The sequence below is a fragment of the Mesoplodon bidens genome (genome assembly GCF_964165515.1).
Source record: "Mesoplodon bidens genome assembly, chromosome: 4".
NCBI lineage: Eukaryota > Metazoa > Chordata > Mammalia > Artiodactyla > Ziphiidae > Mesoplodon > Mesoplodon bidens.
The window spans coordinates 45,274,732-45,293,964 of NC_138160.1; the positions used below are offsets into that span (position 1 = coordinate 45,274,732).

A 19,233-nucleotide genomic window follows, 5' to 3' on the forward strand; every position below is an offset into this window, starting at 1 on the left:
ACTTCCCTCTTAGGACAGCTTTCACTGCATCCCATAGGTTTTGGATCGTCATGTTTTCATTGTCATTTGTCTCTAGGTATTTTTTGATTTCCTCTTTGATTTCTTCAGTGATCTCTTGGTTATTTAGTAACGTATTGTTTAGCCTCCACGTGTTTGTGTTTTTTACGTTTTTTTCCCGTAACTGGTTTCTAATCTCATAGTGTTGTGGTCAGAAAAGATACTTGATATGATTTCAGTTTTCTTAAATTTACTGAGGCTGATTTGTGACTCAAGATGTGATCTATCCTAATGTTCTGTGTGCACTTGAGAAGAAAGTGTAATCTGCTGTTTTGGGATGGAAGTCCTATAAATGTCAATTAAATCTGTCTGGTCTGTTGTCTCATTTAAAGCTTGTGTTTCCTTAGTAATTTTCTGTTTGGATGATCTGTCCATTGGTGTAAGTGAGGTGTTAAAGTCCCCTACTATTACTGTGTTACTTCGATTTCCTCTTTTATAGCGGTTAGCAGTTGCCTTATGTATTGAGGTACTCCTATGTTGGGAGCATATATATTTATAATTGTTACATCTTCTTCCTGGATTGATCCCTTGATCATTATGTAGTCCTTCCTTGTCTCTTGTAACATTATTTTAAAGTCTGTTTTATCTGATACGAGTATTGCTACTCCACCTTTCTTTTGATTTCCATTTGCATGGAATATCTTTTTCCATCCCCTCACTTTCAGTCTGTATGTGTCCCTAGGTCTGAAGTGGGTCTCTTGTAGACAGCATATATATGGGTCTTGTTTTTTGTATCCATTCAGCGAGCCTGTGTCTTTTGGTTGGAGCATTTAATTCATTCACGTTTAAGGTAATTATTGATATGTATGTTCCTATGGCCATTTTCTTAATTGTTTTGGGCTTGTTTTTGTAGGTCCTTTTCTTCTCTTGTGTCTCCCACTTAGAGAAGTTCCTTTAGCATTTGTTGTAAAGCTGGTTTGGTGGTGCTGAATTCTCTTAGCTTTTTTGTTTGTCTGTAAAGCTTTTGATTTCTCCATCGAATATTGCCGGGTAGAGTAATCTTGGTTGTAGGTTCTTCCCTTTCATCACTTTAAATATGTCATGCCACCCCCTTCTGGCTTGTAGAGTTTCTGCTGAGAAGTCAGCTGTTAACTTTATGGGAGTTCCCTTGTATGTTATTTGTCGTTTTTCCCTTGCTGCTTTCAATAATTTTTCTTTGTCTTTAATTTTTGCCAATTTGATTACTGTGTGTCTTGGTGTGTTTCTCCTTGGGTTTATCCTGTATGGGACTCTGTGCGCTTCCTGGACTTGGGTGGCTATTTCCTTTCCCGTGTTAGGGAAGTTTTCGACTATAATCTCTTCAAATATTTTCTCGGGTCCTTTCTCTCTCCTCCTTCTGGGACCCCTATAATGCAAATGTTGTTAGGTTTAATGTTGTCCCAGAGGTCTCTTAGGCTGTCTTCATTTCTTTTCATTCTTTTTTCTTTATACTGTTCTGCAGCAATGAATTCCACCATTCTGTCTTCCAGATCACTTATTTGTTCTTCTGCCTCCGTTATTCTGCTATTGATTCCTTGTAGTGTATTTTTCATTTCAGTTATTGTATTGTTCATCTCTGTTTGTTCTTTAATTCTTCTAGGTCTTTGGGTAAACATTTCTTGCATCTTCTCGATCTTTGCCTCCATTCTTTTGCTGAGGTTCTGGATCATCTTCACTATCATTATTCTTAATTCTTTTTCTGGAAGGTTGCCTATCTCCACTTCATTTAGTTGTTTTTCTGGGGTTTTATCTTGTTCCTTCATCTGGTACATAGCCCTCTGCTTTTTCATCTTGTCTATCTTTCTGTGAATGTGGTTTTTGTTCCACAGGCTGCAGGATTGTAGTTCTTCTTAGGACCACTGCTTTAGTTTAATTCTTATCTGGTCCAGTTTTTCTTTTAATTCTTCCACTTCATTTTTAAAATTTATTTATTTTATTTGTTTTTGGCTGAGTTGGGTCTTCGTTGCTACACACACGCTTTCTCTAGTTGCAGTGTGCGGGCTTCTCTTGTTGCAGAGCACGGGCTCTAGGCGTGCAGGCTTCAGCAGCTGCAGCACGCAGGCTCAGTAGTTGTGGTTCGTGGGCTCTAGAGCACAGAGTCAGTACTTGTGGCACACAGGATTAGTTGCTCCACGGCATGTGGGATCTTCCCAGACCAGGAATCAAACCTGTGTCCCCTGCATTGGCAGGAGGATTCTTAACCACTGTGCCACCAGGGAAGCCCCTGGTCTGTTTTTAAAACTCATTTCATTTCTCTGCTTCCACTCTTAATCTTTTTCTAATCCATCCTATAACAACTCTGCCTAGCAAATCTTCTTTTTGAAAGGTAGTATAGTATAGTGTTTATGAACATTAGTTTGGAGTCAAAATTGAGTGACCTCATAATTTATCATCCCAACTGGGATACTTGGATAATCTCTCAACTGGGACTGGCCTAGGCAATCTGGATATATGGTCAAAATCAGAGAGACTTTGATTCGAATTCTGGTTCTCCAGTTTGCTAGCAGTGTAACTTTTTAGGACTCTTAAACTTCAGCTTTTTTACCTATAAAATAATGAAAATATGTACCTCTTAGGTCTGAAATGAGATTGTGTTAGATACCTCTAACTGTAATGTCTAGTACATTATGAGAACATTGAATATAATAGTCATCATTATTCCTTAAATGCCACTTTATTCCCCAGCTCAGAAACCTACAGAGGTTTCTGTTTCTTCAACAGCATTTCCTAAGGCATATTCTGTGGAAGTTTGGCTGGATTATGAAAAGTTCCTTCCCTTTCTTCCCTGAAGAAAGAGTTCTGTGTTCAGTTAAAATTGGTGAATACTAAATTCATGAGGTTAAATGGGTCTGTTCACTGAAAGGCTTCTAGGAACCTTCATAAGTTAACATACATTGGGAATCTAATCATGGCATAAGATGCATTATTTCCCAAATTTATCTTAACCATGGTCTGTTTTTTCATATACCATCTTGAGGGACCAACATACTATAGAATACTATAGAATAAAGACTAGCATACTGTAGAATAAAGACCAGCGTACTATAGAATAAAGACCAGCATAGTGTAGAATAAAGACCAGTGTTCTTGGCTCAACTTTTTACCTCTTTCTTCTTACCATTTTCCAACACAAACCTTCAGATATATTTGACCATTCAAAATAATGCCTTAGTATCTAGTTGTTTATGCCTTACTATCTGGCTGTTTATTATCACTTCACATGGTTTCCCAATGTGTTCATGAGCTCCTGGAGTGCAGGGACTCTGAATGATACTGTATTCTGATTCCTCTACAGTTATTTAGTGTGCCAGGCACAGTGAGGGCAGACATGGTTCCTGCCCTTAGAGCTCTCCCTTCCCTTTCTCCCCTCCCTCTTGCCCTTCTTTGTTTTCCCTTCCCCTCCCTCCCCATATATAATTTTTTGCTGAACAATTTGAAAGTTATGTGCAGGCATCATGACATTTCACTTCAAATACTTTAGCATGTATCTCTTAAGAACAAATAACATTCTTCTGTATAATTACCATGCAATCAGCAAACTCTGAAAATTTAGCATTAATAACAATATTATTATGGACTATGAAGTCCATATTCAGATATCCCCAAATTGTCCCAACAGTGTTCTTTTCAGCTAAACTACAGACTTTATTCATATTTCACCCATTTTTCCATTAATGTCTTTTTTCTCTTTTAGGATCCAATCCAGAATCTCACATTGCACTTAGTTATCATGCCCCCCCTAATCTTCCCATCTGTGACAATCCCTCAGTCTTTACTTGTCTTTTGTAGACCTTGACACTTTTGAAGTGTATTGGCTAGTTATTTTGAAGAATGTTCCTCAATTTGGGTTTATCTGGTATTTTCTCACGATTACATTATGGATTTTTCGCAAGAACACCAGAAGTGATGTGCCCTTCTCAGTGCATTGTTATCAGGGGGTATATCATGTCAGTGTGTCTTATTATTGGTGATGCCATCCTTCATCACTTGCTTAAGGTGCTGTCTACTGGGTACTGTAAAATCACTATTAATAAATGTCTTGGGGGAGATACTTTGAGACTGCAAATATCCTGTTTCCTATCACAGATTTTAGCATTTGTCAGTGGATCTTGCCTATAGCAATGACTACTGTGGTGTTCTAACGGTGATCTTCTATGTCCCATATTCCTCCTTTATTAGTTAATTGGAATTTGTCTATAATGAAGAGCCGTCTCTTCTCTCCCATTTATGTATTTATTCAGTTTTTTATTTCTGTCACCATAGACTCATGGGTATTTATTTTATTCTATGGGTTATAATTCAGGACTGTCATCATTTACTTTGTTGCCCCAGTTATTCCATCTTTAGCCATTGGGAGCTCTGTCAAGTTGGCTCCTTTCCTCATTTTCTTTTTAAAATAACTTTTTATTCTGAAATTAATTCAGACTTTTAAAAATTACAGAAATAGTTGAGAGTTCCTTTCTACCTTATCTATTTATTTATCCAATTTTTTATTTGTATCAGTATTAACTCATGGATTCTTATTTTATTTATGGGTTATAATCTATTCCTATCATTTTATTTCTCAAATTGTCTCAGATTAGGCCATTGTCTCTGATGCTTTTTAAATGTAGTTAAACTGACCTTCAGTTTTCTTCCCCCAGAAAACGCTGAGAGCCATGCTAGTATATACTCCTTGCCATAGTTTGGCAGAAAGAATCAAACTGCAGAGACTTCTCCGGCCAGTTGTAGACACCATCCTAGTCAAGTGTGCAGACGTCAATAGGTAAGGCCCTAAAAATGAACTGCTTCAAACTAACCATCTTGTCCTGAAAGCCTAGCACAGAGCCTCACACCTAGTGAGTATTTGATACATACTTACTAAATGAGGCTTTGAATACTGTTTTCTAATGTGAGATTTGAAATTAACATGTAACATTTAAAGCTCTTAAGGCCTAGGAAGAACTAATGGCAAGTAAAAACCAGGCTAACAAACTGCATGGACCTCCACATTATTGTATTGTGATTGATTCTCTTTTATTTTAAAGTAATATTCTTAAAACTGAAGTCCAGTTGATAAGAACAGCAGGTGATATATGAGATATCTCATTTTAGAGAATGAGTTACACAGGATAGGAACGAATAAAATCATTATATGTGCTTTGCATTATCAGGACCAAAAAAACAAAAACCCCATTCCATTATTTTCTTTGTGATGGAATTCTACTCTAACTGTGATAGTTTTGTCAAATGACAACAATTCCATATATCCCTGCAATATCCTTAAAAATCAGCAAGGAACAGGAACAGCCCTAACTGGAGGTAGAGAAACGAGCATATGGAGATAGGGAAAATGGGCACAAGCTATGCTTTTATTAGACCACTGGTTCTCTCTCTCTTATTTTTTCCCTTTCCATAAAATGGGAGGAAAAGACCACTTTTCATATAATGAGCATAGCTACAGTAAACACTTTTTTGGCAGTTCTCATCTCTTCGTGTCCCAGCAGATCTCAGGTGGTAAGAAGCACTGACCCTCCCTTGGTTTGCCTCTGCCATTACCTCCTTTTGGAGCTCTTCTAGTCCAATTTTGTCTTCCTCCCTAAGTCACATGATGTAGTCTGTAGAGGATCTCAGAAATTAAGCACTTAACTTTGACTTGTTTCTCATCTCATAAAGTCTGTCTTTTGTCTCCACTGTTTCTCTACACAAGCCTACACGTTGTAAGTATTAGAGGTTTTCTTGTTGCTTAGAGAGAATACTATAAATATCTGAAAAAAATTAACAAGTAATTTGCAAAATGCATAGAAAAATCATTTCATTTCTTAATATTATAATAGGGTTTTTTTTCCCTAAGAATTTCAATGCTTTTATGGCACTTGTTTTGTTGTCTGCTTTCTGAAATTCTAAAGTTAGGTTGTTTACCTGGTCACTTGAATGACTGAACATCATAAGAAATATGGTAAAGAGATTTTATGATATTTAGAAGTCATTCTGGCTATATAAAGAGAATATAAAGGTTTTGGATGGGAAGATTTTGTTTTTAATTCAAGAGGACTTAGTGAAAATTCAGAAATCAAAATGTCTGAGTCTTTTCTTTCTTATTTTAACAAGATATGATAATGAAAATAAGCCTTTTATCTGGTTTTGTATTTAATACTTGCTGTTTAAGAGCCAGTAGTGAAGATTCTGTGCTTAACACAGAAGATAAGGTAAAATTTATGAAATTAGACCTAATAATAAATATTATTACTTATAGTGACATCATTAATGCAGTCTTAGTGGTTGAGAAGCAAACACTCCTAAAAACATTTTTTCCCACCTTTTCACAAGGCATTACATTACTACTCTCCTTTTAATATGTATTTTATCCAAGGTTCAAGTCTGATGTTGCTTCCTTTCATTTTTAGTCGCACAAGTCAGCTGTCTATATCAACGCTATTGGAATTGTGCAAAGGCCAAGCAGGAGAGTTGGCCGTTGGCAGAGAAATACTTAAAGCTGGTAATAACTTTTTACTTAAAATTAATATAGCATGTTTTATCATTTTCCTTAGACGGTCTAATCTCATAATCTCTAATAGGGCAGTTACAGGATTTTGAAATAATTTTGTAAATTGACTCAGCTAACATTAGAAATAGGAATTAATCTAAAAGGGAGATTCTTGAAATTAATATAATTCAAGTATTTTTGTTAACCTTAAACCATTTGATCATGTTTTGTTTTAGATTTTAATATCACTGTTTTTCAATTATTTTTACTTTCCTTTCTGTAGGATCCATTGGTATTGGTGGTGTTGATTATGTCTTAAATTGTATTCTTGGAAACCAAACTGAATCAAACAACTGGCAAGAACTCCTGGGCCGCCTTTGTCTCATAGATAGACTGCTGTTGGAATTTCCTGCTGAATTTTACCCTCATACTGTCAGTACCGATGTTTCACAAGCTGAGCCTGTTGAAGTCAGGTAATTTTTCTTCTGAAAATACATTTTTTTTCCTCCTCTTACCTACCCCATCCCACCGCCCCCCACCACGCCCATCCAAGGACACATTCTAGATGAATGAAAGACTCAAATTACGGCGCACATGTAGGTTACTGATACCTTAATATTTGATTGGCAAACACCTGAAGTCTAGGCTATTTAATTAAAAATTTATAGATCCTTTATACTGATTTTTTTTATGTAAAAGTTGTGAATTAGTACCGTTTTCTTTATTTGTATATATTTTGCAGTAATTTTAATTTGTTTTATAATTGAATGTGTTTTTTCTTTCAGGTATAAGAAGCTGCTGTCCCTCTTAAACTTTGCTTTGCAGTCCATTGATAATTCCCACTCAATGGTTGGTAAACTCTCCCGAAGGATATATTTGAGTTCTGCAAGAATGGTTACTGCAGTACCCCATGTATTTTCAAAACTGTTAGAAATGCTGAATGTTTCCAGTTCTACTCATTTTACCAGGATGCGTCGTCGTTTGATGGCTATTGCAGATGAGGTAGAAATCGCTGAGGCCATCCAGCTGGGCGTAGAAGACACTCTGGATGGTCGACATGACAGCTTTTTGAAGGCATCAGTCCCTAACAGCTGTCCAGAAGCCACAGAGAATAGTTCCTTTGAGCGCACAGACCATTTAGAGAAAACTGGAAAACGACTGTGTGCTACAAAATTGAGTGCCAGTTCAGAGGACATTTCTGACCGACTGGCCAGCATTTCAGTAGGACTTCCTAGTTCAACAACAATGGAGCAGCCAAAGCCAATGGTTCAAACAAAAGGCAGACCCCACAGTCAGTGTTTGAACTCCTCTCCTTTATCTCATCATTCCCAACTAGTGTTCCCAGCCTTGTCAAGCCCTTCTTCATCTGCCCCATCTGTACCACCTGGCACCGTAACAGATGTCTCTAAGCATAGACCTCAGGGGTTTGTTCCCTGCAAAATACCTTCTGCATCTCCTCAAACACAGCGCAAGTTTTCTCTACAGTTCCAGAGAAACTGTTCTGAAAACAAAGACTCAGATAAACTTTCCCCAATCTTTACTCAGTCAAGACCCCTGCCCTCCAGTAATATACACAGGCCAAAGCCATCTCGACCTACCCCAGGTAATACAAGTAAACAGGGAGATGCCTCAAAAAATAGCATGACACTTGATTTGAATGGTAGTTCCAAATGTGATGACAGCTTTGGCAGCAGCAGCAATAGCAGTAATGCTGTTATACCTAGTGACGAGACAGTGTTCACCCCAGTAGAGGAGAAATGCAGATTAGATGTCAATACAGAGCTCAACTCCAGTATTGAGGACCTTCTTGAAGCGTCTATGCCTTCAAGTGACACAACAGTAACTTTTAAGTCAGAAGTTGCTGTGCTGTCTCCTGAAAAGGATGAAAATGATGATACCTACAAAGATGATATGAATCATAATCAAAAGTGCAAAGAAAAAATGGAAGCTGAAGAAGAAGAAGCTTTAGCGATTGCCATGGCAATGTCAGCATCTCAGGATGCCCTCCCCATAGTTCCTCAACTACAGGTTGAAAATGGAGAAGACATCATCGTTATTCAACAAGATGTAAGTATAGTCTTTAAGAGGTTAGAGAGTTTCCTCGGGCCGTGCTAAAATAAAACTAATTCAGAAATACAGCTTTTAACATGAGTTAACTGTTAGAAGCAGATTTTTCACATAGAATTAATTATACAACAATTTTTTTAATCATTATTTGAACAGAAATACTCATTGCCTATTTCAGAGGCACTTCTGGTTGATTCTACAATGGTGATCACTTATGCATTTGACATTGGTCACCAACACTGTCCATTCAGAGGTCAAGTTTATAGGTGACTTGGGAAGCCAGACTGAACAAGAGTAATATTTTGCCAGGCTGATTTCACAAACTCTTACTCTTTTAACTTAACAGTAAAAGGATTGCTCTCATTTAATATGCAGACACCAGAGACTCTACCAGGACATACCAAAGCAAAACAACCTTATAGAGAAGACACTGAATGGCTGAAAGGTCAGCAGATAGGCCTTGGAGCATTTTCTTCTTGTTATCAGGCTCAAGATGTGGGAACTGGAACTTTAATGGCTGTTAAACAGGTAAATATCTAGTGAGCATATAAATGATTAAAATTATAAAAGTGAAAAATGAGCAAATAAAGGTTATATCCCCATATGTATATATTTTAGTTTTTAAAGTTTTCAGAAACCTAAATTTCTTTTTTAAAAATATTCTATTTATTTATTTATTTATTTTTGCTGCGTTGGCTCTTAGTTGCGGCACGCGGGATCTTCATTGCAGTACGTGGGCCTCTCTCTAGTTGTGGCTTGCAGGTTTTCTGTCTCTAGTTGCGGCACGCAGCCTCTCTCGTTGAGGCATGTGGGCTCAGTAGTTGTGGCGTGAGGGCTTAGTTGCCCTGTGGCATGTGGGATTTTAGTTCCCTGACCACGGATCAAACCCACGTCCCCTGCATTGGAAGGCAGATTCCTTACGACTGGACCACCAGGGAAGTCCTGAGAAATCTAAATTTTAAAGTAGATGTTGCCACAGCACCAAAAGTATCATGAGTTACGTTTGAAAGTTGAAGCATGATTATTGTCATGGTTCATCAAGATGAAACATCAGGATGGGCCCTATAAAGGTTGCAGTTTTTGTTTGCACTTTTTTATATTTATTAGAGGTATGGTTTTATACTCCCTTCAGCAAAGTTACTGGTGCAATATCATCTTGGGATTTCTGTGGTTTACTTTTTATAATGAGCATGCTTATCAATATATGACAATAGTTGGGAACTCCCTGGTGGTCCAGTGGTTAGGACTCAGCGCTCTCACTGCTGGGGCCCAGGTTCAATCCCTGGTCAGGGAACTAAGATCCCACAAGCCTCATGGTGAGGCCATAGTAAAGTTTTCATGTTTAAGTCATGTTGGTTCTTATGATTGGGCTTTTCTCATTTTTTTTAGTCTGTCTTCAGTCAGTTTTGAAAGATTGGTTATGTCTCAGTCTTTTTTCATCTCCTGATACTTTACTGCTGCTTGTTAGATTCTTATTATTTAAAAGAGTTTGATTTGGTTTTTTTATAAAGTATCTACATTGCATCCATGAGCATAAATGCCTTCTAATATTGATACATAAGTTAATTTGGGTTTGTCCATTTTAGATTGTTAGTGAAAATTATAAATAGAAACTCATCAGAATTCAAAACTTTGTAAACATGTTTACCGAAATAGGTGACGTATGTCAGAAATACATCTTCTGAGCAAGAAGAAGTAGTAGAAGCATTAAGGGAGGAGATAAGAATGATGAGCCATCTGAATCATCCAAACATCATTAGGATGTTGGGAGCCACATGTGAGAAGAGCAATTATAATCTCTTCATTGAATGGATGGCAGGTATGTTCATGTTTTAAATTACAAATAGTGATACATAGACTTAACTTTTGCTTGATATTAAATTTAGGAAAAACCATTTAATGAACAGTTATTTTTATTAAATAGTTTAGATTCCTAAAAGTAAATTGCCTCAACATAGTAGTATGAACTGTGAATAGTTTGTCTTTCATTTAAATATAAATAAAATATTCATTACCTCTACCTTTTAAACTTTTTCAGTGTGTCTTTTAAAATGATTGTGTACCATTGTTTTATAGGAATAATTTTTTTAAACCTGCCATGGTAAGATCCATATTTGTCCAGTTGGCCATCATTAATAGGACAGATTTAGGAAATATTTTAACATAACAATATAAAAATAAAATTAGTTAAGATATAGCTTTAAAAACTAACAGGTAAACTAGCACTGAAGCGTGAAGTTGAACCTTGTCATCTACTTGAACAAATAGAGACTGAGTTTTATTTTGTATTATACCGTATATACAGTAAAATAAATGACTTGGGATGTAATGAATACATAAGCACTTGATTTAACTTCTTAGATTTTTTTGTGTTTGAAGAGTGTCATTTCTATTTACAAATCAGTTCTTTAGTACATTCTCTGATGTTGGTTGTTACCTGGGTTGATGGTTGTATATAGGTTGACTATTATAAACAATTTTAGATGAGGCTTATTGAGTTTGTGACTTGTCCTAGGTCAGAGCTGGTAAATAGTAGGATATGAAGCCTAACTCTGGGTCTTCTGGCTCCTCCCATTCTTTTTACCTTCTGTTAAATAACATGTTACCACTGTTTACTTATGTCATTAAGAAAGAGATTTTGTATATCTTGGTCAAAAAGACAGAGAGGTGAATTGTACATAAGAGAAATAGTTCCATCCAAAATTGTTAACTTTTAAAGCTTTCTGAAACCTTGACCTTCCAGAAAACCAGTTCATGAGGGTTCCATGAAAATGTCTCCTAACTGATAGATTTTAAGATTACTGGAATGTGTTAGTTTTAAAACCAGTTTCACTTCTGAAGCAGATGATAAATTTAATATTTCAAATGTGAATGTGAGTTCATGCAGTGCAAGCTTATGTAACCAAAGTGTAATGAACAATTTTAATTTTGGCTTAAGTTTATGACAAATTATTATTATTACATGTTTAGGGGGATCTGTGGCTCATTTGCTCAGTAAATATGGAGCCTTCAAGGAATCAGTAGTCATTAACTATACTGAACAATTACTTCGTGGCCTTTCATATCTCCATGAAAACCAGATCATTCACAGAGATGTCAAAGGTAGGAATTCTTTTAATTATTATCTTCTTATTATCAATAAGCAGAAAACAAATGTAATTTTAAAACTTAGACCTTTGTTGATAGTTTCTAACTTGAAATCAACTATGGATTGTTTCTCCTGAGTAACTCAGATCACTAGAGTTATCAGAAGTGAAAGGAACTTGAAAATAACTGGGATATTGTAAACTCCTTTTAAGAAAAATCCTCTCAAATCTTTTGCAGTTTGGTTTATTAAAGAGCAACTTCGGGGAATCCCCTGGTGGTCTAGGTTAGGACTCAGTGCTTTCACTGCCGGGGTGCAGGTTCGATCCCTGGTCAGGGAACTAAGATCCTGCAAGCTACGTGGCCAAAAAAAGAGAGCAACTTTGGTTTTCTGCCATGAATGCCTTTAGGATTTGATATAACACATTCGAGTAATTTTATAACATTAATTTTTTATTAAGCTATAATTATGAAATTACAGTATAAAGTCTGAATTGGTCTAGGTCAGTATGTTTCAACAGAGCTTTGTCTCAAAGTGTAAACTACACTAAAATTGGAACTTTGAGTAAAGATTTTGCTAAGAATCATTATAGTAAAGGTTTAACACTTACTATTTAAAGTTTTACGAAATCTCTGGTTTTGTTCCTTATGCCTTGATGCTTTGTCTGATTTTCCCTCTGAGGCTTTGGATTTTTTTTACACTGCAGAGACCTATGTGCCTTTACTAATGAAGTGATTTGAGAGGAAGAGTAGATTTCTCTGACACACAGTCTACTTTCTCTCTTTTGCCATTGTCCTGTTTCATTAGTGGTATTTTACTGAGTTTTTAATCTGTTGTTTTTAACATATAAGGTCATTTGCTGTTTTTGTTGACAGGTGCCAATTTGCTAATTGACAGCACAGGTCAGAGACTGAGAATTGCTGATTTTGGAGCTGCAGCCAGGTTGGCATCAAAAGGAACTGGTGCAGGAGAGTTTCAGGGACAATTATTGGGGACAATTGCATTTATGGCACCTGAGGTGAGAAGCAGCTTTGAGTGGGATGAAAGACAATATTTTGGAGTTCTGTGTGACAGCATTACACCCAATAATTTTGCAGTGTTACCCACTGTGTGCTTACTAATTAGAAGTCCACGGCCCTAAAACTAAGGTCTTAATGATATCCTTGATTTCAGACCCTTAATCCCTGCCTTTCCATAGCCTTTAAGCAAATCTATTAAAACCTATTTCTAACAAAGGATTATTCGGTAATTTATAGTAGTTGTTTTCTAGTAAACCCAAGGTGCATAGTTGCTATTCTGAACTTGGCCTCTTCTGTTATGTTCAGAACTCTTCACGTTCATACGTAGTTGATGATTGGTTGTCCTCTTGCTCTGTAGTTTACTACGCGTACTGAGGCGGCTTTGAAATTCTATGATATGACTCTCCTTCAGAACCTCACAATTCTCCAAACTATTTTTGTCCCACATAGGAGATTGAGCATGTTTATGAAATAAATGAGCCATCAGGTAGTCTGTGGATTTGTTCTTTGTACATTGTTTTGTTCTTTAGTAAAAAACCAGAATCCATAACTACAGAATGGCTTTCTCTTTTTCTAATGAGTCATATTTCCAAATTAACTCTCTGCTTTATTTTAGGTCCTAAGAGGTCAGCAGTATGGTAGGAGCTGTGATGTATGGAGTGTTGGCTGTGCTATTATAGAAATGGCTTGTGCTAAACCACCTTGGAATGCAGAAAAACACTCCAATCATCTTGCTTTGATATTTAAGGTAATCATGAGATAAAAATTACTTCTTTCTGCTAAAATTGGCAGAAGGCAAATTTCCATGGGTTCTCCTTCGCTGTCAATCTAACGTGAAGGCGTATCTCCCTTGAAATCAATGTATGTGTATGTATCTCCAGGAATTGACATGGTGTGGTGAACGCTGGCAGCATGAAGTGTCAGTTCTCATGATTCATGGCAGTCATGCTCTGTCAAGTCACTGAGAACAAGCGATTAGCAAATACTGAGTCATTGCTCCTGGGTCAACTATGTACATATATATATATATATATATACACACACACACACACACACACACACACCAAACTTTTAAATTAAAATACTCGAAGCTCTTTATGTATTATACTGTCACAAATTGTTTAATCTGTTATTTCCTATATTTAAAAATTTCACACCTAAGTCAGAGGCCAAGGCTGTTCCACCTTTCTGACAACTTTCAAATCCATTCTCTCCACTTCCACCAGAGAATAATGTAATGTTTGAGATTTTTAGCATTTGAGTTGCACATGTGCTCATTTAAAAGCTTGGGCTTTGTAGTCATACAGACCTGGTCCCAAACCCTGGTTCCATCCTGTAACAGCCATGTGACTAGGAGAGTTACTTATTCTGTCTATCCTCTGTTTTCTTGTTTATAAAATGGGTGTAATAATAGCACCTCCTTGATGAATTATTTATATTACATTATCTTATGAGGATAAACAGAATTACCTCTGGGCCGGAGTAAAGCACTTAAAACACACAGTCTGTGCAGAGTGGGTAGTATTAGTCCTCCGAGCTGATCCCCAGCACCTCTCCCCTGCCATAATCTCCTCCAGGTCTCCCCATGCTTATATAACTTCCTCAGTCACCTGAAAATAAAAAACCAGTGCAGTTGTGTTTCTGATATACTAAATTGACTGGCCAGGTTTAGTCTGACTTACTCTGAATAGCTCTCTGTGCTGAAAAAAAACAGAAAATGTGCAGTGAAGCAAAGAGGACAAACCATTCTGGAGAGTGAGTATGAGGAAAGCAGAATTGATCTGAGTGACTATTTCACCTGCCTCATCATTGTGATGCACTTAGCCTTGTTCATTTGAGACAATAAAGAGAACTGTAGCTCCATCTGATCAGCATGTATTTGGTCAAATTCATGAGTTTTTCCATAGACACCTTGTTAGCAAAAAGTCCACCCACTTTTAATTCCTCTATGTATAGGATGCATATATAGAGGTTACAAAATACATGCACGTGTACTTCTGTATCAGAAGCTCCGGTTGTGGAGAACTTTAACCCTAGTGTTTTCTCTTACAGATTGCCAGTGCAACTACTGCTCCATCAATCCCTTCACATTTGTCTCCTGGTTTACGAGATGTGGCTCTTCGCTGTTTAGAACTTCAACCTCAGGACAGACCTCCATCAAGAGAGCTACTGAAGCATCCAGTCTTCCGTACTACATGGTAGCCAATTATACAAATAAACTGTAATGGAGACAGGATGCTCAACAAGAGAAAAAACTTTTGTGGGGAACCACATTGATAATCTGCTGGCCTTCATGCCACTGAGCAGCTATGAACAAGATCAGTGGGGAACCCTTACCTAAGTATGTGATTGACAAATCATGATTTGTACCTAAGCTTAGTATGCAAAAGTCCACAATTTGTGCAGAAACTGTAAACTGTGCCTTTCAAAGAACTGGCCCTAGGTAAACAGGAAAGCAATGAAGTTTGCATGATTAATTAACAGAAGCATAATTTTTTGGAGCACTTTTTCAGCAATATTAGCAGCTGAGGGGCTCAGGATCTGTTTTAATGTTTCAGTTATTCTTCCATTTCATATTGTGATCACAAGCAGGGGGTTCTGCAGTTCCTTTTTTTTTTTTCCAGTCACTGGCTATAAAAATCAGTGTCTGCCTCTTTTAGGTCAGAATATGCTATAAGTAGCAGTAAATAAATGTATTTTTAAAAGTTGATAACTTCTTTATGACCCACAATTGACCTTTATCTTTTTAAATGCCTGGGCAATTGTGGTTCATTGTGCATTTTACTGTTGGCCCATTCATTTCGTTTTTGGAAATTATGGTTCTGTATTTTCATTTCACCTTCATTTATGTTTAATATTCAGGGAAAGGTGATCTTTTCAAACCAGAAAAAAAAAAAGAACTAGATGTGAACCAGAGTTTATTAAATATCTTGCTATTGCAAGAGTTTTTTAAAATACAGATTTAATTTTGTTTGTTTTTAAAATTGGAATATGATAAAATACTACCTTCATTGAGTCAGTCACTGCTCTTCTTATGCAGGTTAAATATAAATTAAGTGAAAATCAACTGTTCTCTGTGATGCAGCTCACAACCAAGATCAAGATGACCTTGAAATGTATTTGAATTTTTTTAATGTATCAATTTCTTTTGTAGGAAACTTCACACCATTTAAGTCTTACTCTGTATGTAATTATCCATCATGCATCATCACCACTGATAACAACGTTAACTGCTATTTTCCTTCTGCCATGCATTATCTCTTTACAGTAGGCCTGGCTGATACATAGACAGATAGATAGATAAAGAAAAATTAACTTACTCAACTACAAACGATAAATTTGCTTTGAACTTGGAAAATGTGTTCAGAAAGATAAGTGAAATTGAATTTCATTTACACACTAATTCCTTGGATTTTGCACAGTTATCTAACGGTTTTTGTCTAAACTGAATTCAGATGCATGGAATCCTGAAGGAAAATGGCAGCTCTTTTACCCTTTTTTCTGTGAGTCTTTTAAATTAAGTACTGATTAAGTATTTAATACAGCTTTTTGAGATGTTAAGTTTTAACTCTTCAGAAGCCAGCTGAATTGTTGCAGAGTTAAATAAAATTGGTTATTCTCAAAGACTCAGGATAAGCTAAATAAGCTATATTGAGTACATTTTAAATGTACAACACAAATTGGAAGTAAAATAAGTTACAAGATAAGTTTACAGGGATATATTGCATATAATTTTTAAAAGGCAGTTTTTTTTATATGAATGTGTTTCTTAGTGAAATTTTACATTCCTTTGGTTGGAAGATGATTGGCAATATTTGAAGAGTTAAACATAGTACAGAAATGTGAAGTTTGGTAGCTCTAAATGTGTTGTATTTTCTTTCTTTCTTTTTTTTTTTTTTGACTACTTAGAATTTTCACAGTTCTAATAAGATTGTTTCCAAGTCTCTCATGTGCAAGCTTTAAAGGATGCACTCTTGCCATTTTATGTACTGGAAGATCATTGGTCAGATTAATACTGTGTCTGACAGAGATGTAAACTGTATAAACTGAGGAACCTCAGCTAATCAGTATTACTTTGTAGATCACCATGCCCACCACATTTCAAACTCAGACTGCCTCTAGATGTCAAAAATCCATTGTTTGAGTTTGTTTGCAGTTCCCTCAGCTTGCTGGTAATTGTGGTGTTTTGTTTTTTGTTTTGTTTTCAATGCAAATGTGATGTAATATTCTTATTTTCTTTGGATCAAAGCTGGACTGAAAATTGTAATGTGTAATTATTTTTGTGTTCTTAATGTTATTTGGTACTCGAGTTGTAAATAACGTCTACTGCTGTGTATTCCAGTTTCTACTACCTCAGGTGTCCTATAGATTTTTCTTCTACCAAAGTTCACTTTCACAATGAAATTATATTTGCTGTATGACTATGATTCCTAAGACTTCCAGGGCTTAAGGGCTAACTTCTATTAGCACCTTACTGTGTAAGCAAATGTTACAAAAAAAATCTCTGGGTTAAGATAATTTGGCTTAAATGTATCCTTTGTTATTTTAAATATATCAAGATATTTTAATTAAAATTTTTACCCCATTGAACCACTTTTATAGTATTTGTACCTATTTTGGTGTTTTGTCTTTATAGTAAATAAAAGTTTTTGAACAAAGGTTGTTACTTTTATTTATTTTGAAATAATTTCATACTGACAAAAAAGTCCTAAGAACACCACAAAGTGCTCCCATATATACCATTCACGCAAAAGCCCCATTCAGATTTTGCCAGCAGCCCAGTTATATCCTTTATAGCAAAAGGATCCAAACCAAGATCAGCTTTGCTCTTGGCTATGTTTCTTGAGTCCCGTTCAATCCAGAACCATTCCTTATGCCTTCTTTGACCTTCACGACCTTAACTTACTGTTTTATAGAAGTCCCTCAATTTGCATTTGGTGATTCCTCATGATTCAATTCAGAGTATGCATTTGTGACAGGAATATCTCAGAGATGATGGTGCAGGCAGTGTTCTTTTCAGTGTCTCGTATGTGGAGGTATACAAGGTCAGTTTGTCCCATTGCTGGTGATATAAACTGATCATCTGAGAATGCTTTGCCACTGTAAAGTTACTCTTTCCCTTTATAATTAATATCTACCTTTATATTAAATATTTTGTGGAGGTGATACTTTGAGGCTACATAAATAGCTTGTTATTCATCCAACTTTAGCTCTCTGCTCTTAGCTTTCTTGCCTGAATTATTACTCTGATGGTTGCCAGATACTGGTTTTCTGGTTCCTGCACTCCTTCTGTATTCTGTTAATGGGCATTTTGCTATAAGGAAGAGCTTTCTCTTCTTTATTATTCATATATATCAAAATGGGTTTGTGGATTCCTATTCAGTGAGATAAAATCCATTACTGTCATCACGTATTTGCTCAAATTGTCACATTTAGCCATTGGGAGCCTCTCAGAGCTAGCTTCTCTACGGACTGACAAGCCACCATTATTCTTTGAACACTTCTATACTTTCAGACCCATCTCGTGAGTTTGGTTCATCCCTGGGATCAGCCATTTTTCCAAAGAGCCCTGACTGGTATTTAAAAACTGGGTGCTAGATACACTCATTACTCCTGGGTGTCACTGCTCTCAGGCCCTCCTGGTAGACAAAGCTAGAATATATGTTTTTTTTTGCATACGTATGCAAAATACATATACATATACCTACCCATACACACACATAAACCATGAGTTCACACCAACCTTTCCATTTCAATCTACCACCACCCAGGTTCATTCAAGCTTTCCCTCTTTCCATATTTGTACCTCCTTTTCTGGACAGTAAGAAGCCTGGCTCCCATTTGCCTCAGTATACTGACTGACTTGCTCAAGCTCTCCACCCACCCATGTAACCCATCTCCTGATCCCCATTAGGCTGCCAGCTCAGTCGGCTGCCTTCTCTGCATGGGCCCCAACCCCTGCTGGACTGCCCTTATTCCAGCTTACCTAAAGCCGGACATACACGTATGTATACTTTATTTTTTAGGGCAGTTTTAGGTTCACAACAAAATGGAGCAGAAGCTTCAGGGATTTCCCCCGTGACTCCTGGCCTCACACCCTGCACAGCCTATCCCACTATCAGCACTGAAGTGGGACAAAATAAAGGAAAGCTTTATTTAAAATTGTTCTTTTAAAAATTAACTGAAAATTATACCTTTTAAAAAAAAATCTTACGTGGTTTGACATGTTATATACTTGCACATAAATACTGCTACTGTTCCCAGACAGCACAGCTTAAACTTAATTGATCCTGTTCATACAACTCTATATCAGACATAAAAAAAAGCATAAAAACCATCCTCCTATGTTAAACTGTTGGGAATAGGAATAAAGATTTATTCAACAGCTACTATTTGTCAGGCATACTTTACAACACAGTGATTATATTCCATTTCACAAATGAGGAAATGAGGCAATTTCAATCATTCTGCAATTCAGGCTGTACCAGGGAACTCACTTCGCCTACCCCAGAGTCTCAGTCTTAGATTGTACCTTGTGGTTGTATGTTACTGTTTTCTAC

General features: G+C 36.5%; 1 protein-coding gene across 2 annotated transcripts in view; it reads left to right on the forward strand.

Annotated features, from left to right (window-relative positions):
* Positions 1-17,325, forward strand: part of MAP3K1 (mitogen-activated protein kinase kinase kinase 1) — a 77,447-nt gene extending 60,122 nt beyond the window's left edge. For both annotated transcript variants that reach the window (XM_081231528.1, XM_081231529.1), the window contains exons 11-20: positions 4,680-4,801; positions 6,423-6,514; positions 6,786-6,975; positions 7,288-8,569; positions 8,945-9,097; positions 10,226-10,388; positions 11,540-11,671; positions 12,530-12,672; positions 13,290-13,421; positions 14,726-17,325. In XM_081231528.1, the coding sequence (XP_081087654.1) occupies positions 4,680-4,801; positions 6,423-6,514; positions 6,786-6,975; positions 7,288-8,569; positions 8,945-9,097; positions 10,226-10,388; positions 11,540-11,671; positions 12,530-12,672; positions 13,290-13,421; positions 14,726-14,875 (2,559 nt within the window). In that variant the 3' untranslated portion in view covers positions 14,876-17,325. The remainder of the gene's footprint in view (positions 1-4,679; positions 4,802-6,422; positions 6,515-6,785; positions 6,976-7,287; positions 8,570-8,944; positions 9,098-10,225; positions 10,389-11,539; positions 11,672-12,529; positions 12,673-13,289; positions 13,422-14,725) is intronic.
* Positions 17,326-19,233: the final 1,908 nt, after the last annotated feature.